The sequence below is a fragment of the Halyomorpha halys genome, unplaced genomic scaffold, assembly GCF_000696795.3.
Source record: "Halyomorpha halys isolate HHAL.00 unplaced genomic scaffold, Hhal_1.1 Scaffold210.1, whole genome shotgun sequence".
Lineage (NCBI taxonomy): Eukaryota > Metazoa > Arthropoda > Insecta > Hemiptera > Pentatomidae > Halyomorpha > Halyomorpha halys.
The window spans coordinates 420,092-424,029 of NW_027113191.1; the positions used below are offsets into that span (position 1 = coordinate 420,092).

The following is a 3,938-nucleotide window of genomic DNA, read 5'->3' on the forward strand; positions in this document are numbered from 1 at the left end:
AGGAGCGGGTGTAAGAAAGGTCTTTGAAAAATAAGGGAGAAAGAATGGAAGAACGTGGTGGAGGGTGTTGGAGGTGATTGGAAATAATGTTCCAAGTGCGCATACGAGAAAGCTCCCTGTCTTCTTCAGAAATACTAAAAAGATCGACTCGATAAATAAATTCTAAATCGGTAATGAGAGCAGGTATAAGATGAGACACATTTGAAGGAGGTGTAGAGAAATTGGGGCCTAAACTTAAAATATTGACGATAACTGTAAGTTATCATGTAAATGATAACTGTAAGTTTATCATGTGTTAGACCTCCAGCATTCCAAAAAATAATTTTGAGCTACGAGTTTTGATGGCCTTTAGAAAGGCCGTTTGCATTATGGTTAAGTGCCATAGTTGTCATATTCTGTGGGCTGTTGTGGCGACAACTACTGCTCATTTAGCATTCAGGGGGCACGTGTATCAATGATACGGACGCGACCAGCACTACCACCCCCCTCCCCCCCCCATAGGGAAAATGGCGTAATAACCCACTTCCTATGGCGCAGGAAAAAAAAAAACTTAAGTAATTATTACTTTCACACTTGAAGACTAATTGAGGTGTAGATAGTTGACTAAATAAATAATTAAATACTAATTAAAATCTTTTTAAAAAAACCTCTATCATTATGTAGAACAATCTAACAATATGCATATGTATAAAATGTATAAAAAAAATAGTAATATATATATATAAATATAGAAAGATGGTCAGGGTTGTGGTCAAAAAAAGGACAAATAGTTTATAACTATTTTAATGTCCGACATTTCGCCTCACTTTGCAGGGCTTCATGAGAGCTGTTCAAAGCAAAAGGTTGAACAGAACCTTCATTTCTGGCTGTACTGACTCAGAGAATTATTCAATACCATACTATATTTTACATTCGAACAATATTCATTTCCATTAAGATTTGTCTAGTCTATTTTAAACATTTAAGCACAACCTATGGTGCTGTAGAATGATATCTACTGATGAAAAAATAAAACTTACACTTGTCCTTTATAGATTTTAATATTTTTTGTTTATCACTCAATATCGGTTGAGTATTTGGTGGTACCAGCATTTTCTTAACAAGTCAAAGGAGAGTTGGTGTCGATCATACAAGTATATATTTCTTCTTCAGTGGGTGCTTCCAGTTCAGGCTTGTTCATAGTGTTGATCTTGAGTCCTGTGCTAAACTCGGCTTTTTTCCCCTACTACTGAATTATTCTCAGAACCTTCTGTTCAACCTTTCGCTTAGAACAGCAATGATGAAGCCCTGACATTAAAATAGTTATAAATTATTTGTTCTTTTTTTGACCGCAACTCTGACCATCTTCTTATATTTAAAATTTTTACGGTCAACTATATATACATACATATAATATATATATTTGTACACATTCAATACTCCGTATGTACTTTATATCATTCTGAGATAAATGTTTTTAAATAAGAAAAATTTCATAGTGATAAATCGGTAGTTTGTGAATTTGTTTCAGGAATCAATAGAGACACAGATGTCAATCAGCACTCAAATTAAAATTAGTTTGATGTGCTATAAAGTAGTTTATAATATTTATCTTAGTATGAGTAGTAGTTTTCAAGATACTTGCTCAAATAAATTGATTTCTAGTTATTCGGATATAATTTAATATTCATATGCAAATATCATGAACTTACTTCTCCTATGACAATAAATATCATACAGTACTTTACATCTTATTAAAGTATTTTTAATTTGAGTGCTGGCAGGCATCTGTATCTCTAATGGTTCTGGAGATATAGTTTTCCCAAAATAAATGCACCACACTAGCGATTTTTCATTATGAAATGTTGCTTATTTTAAAATACTGTATCTTGGAAACTACTGAATGTACACAGTACATATGAATAACATTATATTTAAAGCTAGTGATATACATATGGTTTATATGGGGTTCGAAGCCAAAAGGTTATATTATTGTTAGTGTGTTATTTAATTTAGGTTTAGAGAATCTATTTCTTCCTAATATGTTGATTTGAGCTACCTACTGGATGATAAATGATTGTAATGGATTGTTGTTCTATTTTCTCATTCTCTCCTCCACATTCCCCAATGGGGTGGTAGTTCTCTGAGGTCTTCTACTGCATGCTGGTAATAATGAATTAATTGAAAACAGAAATGGTACTTAATTCGGAAATGGTCTCTGATCTCGGCTTTAAAATGGTGATTTTTTTGTTTAGATTCAAAAGAAATGGCAGTTGGTCTTTCGCTTCTCTATACGACCGACAGAGAGCTGCACATGAATATAATTAAATTGAAGTCATTTAGTGAGGTCCCCTTTACTAAAATACCCCTCTATTAAAAAAAATATATATAATCCATTAAATACCTCGTTCTGCATCACACTTGTCCTTTTACTATTATTTTAAACAAATATAGACAAAAACACTATGGCAAACTTTGACTTCTGTGCCACAATGGTAAATGTTAATCCTACAACAAAATAAAATCAGTTTTTAGATCTATGATAAAATGGTGACAAACCTAAATTTTCTTGTCAAGCTTGAGATTAAATGAAAGTTTCTCTGGGCTTAGTAATTACATAAAAGTTTTGTAGTAGTTGAAGTGGGAAGTTAATTTACTAACATATAACATTCAAAATTGTATTTTTATTCTAATTGTAAGAAATGAATGATAATAATATAAAACATAAACAGTGTAATAAAAAAAACATTAAAAAAAATTTAAAATAATACAAATTGTGTTTAATTCTGAATAACATCAATAAATACAATAAACCTTAAGTAAATAGTAACTATAAATCTTAAGTAATAATAATAAAAACATTTGTACTTAAATACAAAAATAATGGCAATTATAATGAAAAGATAAATTTTGCCCTCAGATATCATTATAAATAATAAATAATACATATGTTTAAGATTTGTAACTAAATTTCTATAAATAAAATTGTTTGATTCCCTTTATCTTGAATCTTATAAAAATTCAAAATAAATAATGCCTTAGAACAAATTGTAAAGTTGTGATTTTTCTTCAGTTATGATGCATGGTTTTATATAAATAAATTATAAATTTAGCTAGTTATAGTTATTTTCTTAATTTATAGTCTCTTTATGGACAATTAATAATTCACATAAAAAATTGTCAAACAATATTGCGTTTTATAAAAACTTTTCAGCAAATATACGAATATCTGGCCCAATTTTATCGATCAGCCTTTCGTCTTTGTAGACGTCCATGGAATATCCACCTTCACTACCGTCATCCATAACTCCTCCGATATCGTAACCATCCATGAGGTCTGTTACAAGAGCCGGAAACTCCGAACAGTAAAGACAATAACCCAAAAATGAAACTCTTTCAAATTCCAAAGTCAAATCTTCCAGTGTCGGTTTTTTTCCAGTATAGCCAAATTTGTCCAATGATTGAATAAGGGAGCCATGGTAACATTTGAGGAGAAGTTCTAGGTTAGAACGCCTTATTGAAGGCATAATAGAATAGAAGAGAAAGAACATGACGTCAAAGCAGCATGAATTGTAATGACTAAGCTGCCAATCCAATATCCTGAAAGAAAAAGGAATCACTAATTCAATTATCTTTTGAATAAAGAGTTTAATTTAAATTCAAAAAATTATAATTAAAATGAACTTTGCCTTCATCGATAATGGAACCTTATGTAACGGTTAAGAAAAAACTTATTATACTGAGTAATTTGTTGTGAGGAGGATTATGCTAGGAGTGGCTAAGAAACATGACAAAAACAAAGATACTTTATTGGAGAAGATGGTCGGGGGTGTGGTCAGCAAAGGAACAACATAAATAAACAAAAAATATTTATTTATGCCGATGTTTCGACCTGATTTTCAGGTCTTCATCAGGGCTATAAAAACAAAAAGACAACAACCATCATTTAGAGAGAAAAA

The 3,938-nt window shown here is 30.9% G+C and overlaps 1 protein-coding gene across 4 annotated transcripts in view; it reads right to left on the reverse strand.

Moving 5' to 3' along the window:
* Positions 1 to 2,746: 2,746 nt before the first annotated feature.
* LOC106679597 (uncharacterized) overlaps positions 2,747 to 3,938 on the reverse strand; it is a 41,851-nt gene continuing 40,659 nt past the window's right edge. For 3 of the 4 annotated variants that reach the window (XM_014418843.3, XM_014418844.3, XM_014418842.3), the window contains one exon: positions 2,748 to 3,579. In XM_014418843.3, the coding sequence (XP_014274329.1) occupies positions 3,177 to 3,579 (403 nt within the window). In that variant the 3' untranslated portion in view covers positions 2,748 to 3,176. Of the gene's footprint in view, positions 3,580 to 3,938 lie in introns of all 4 variants that reach the window. The other variant, XM_014418845.3, reaches the window with a different exon arrangement.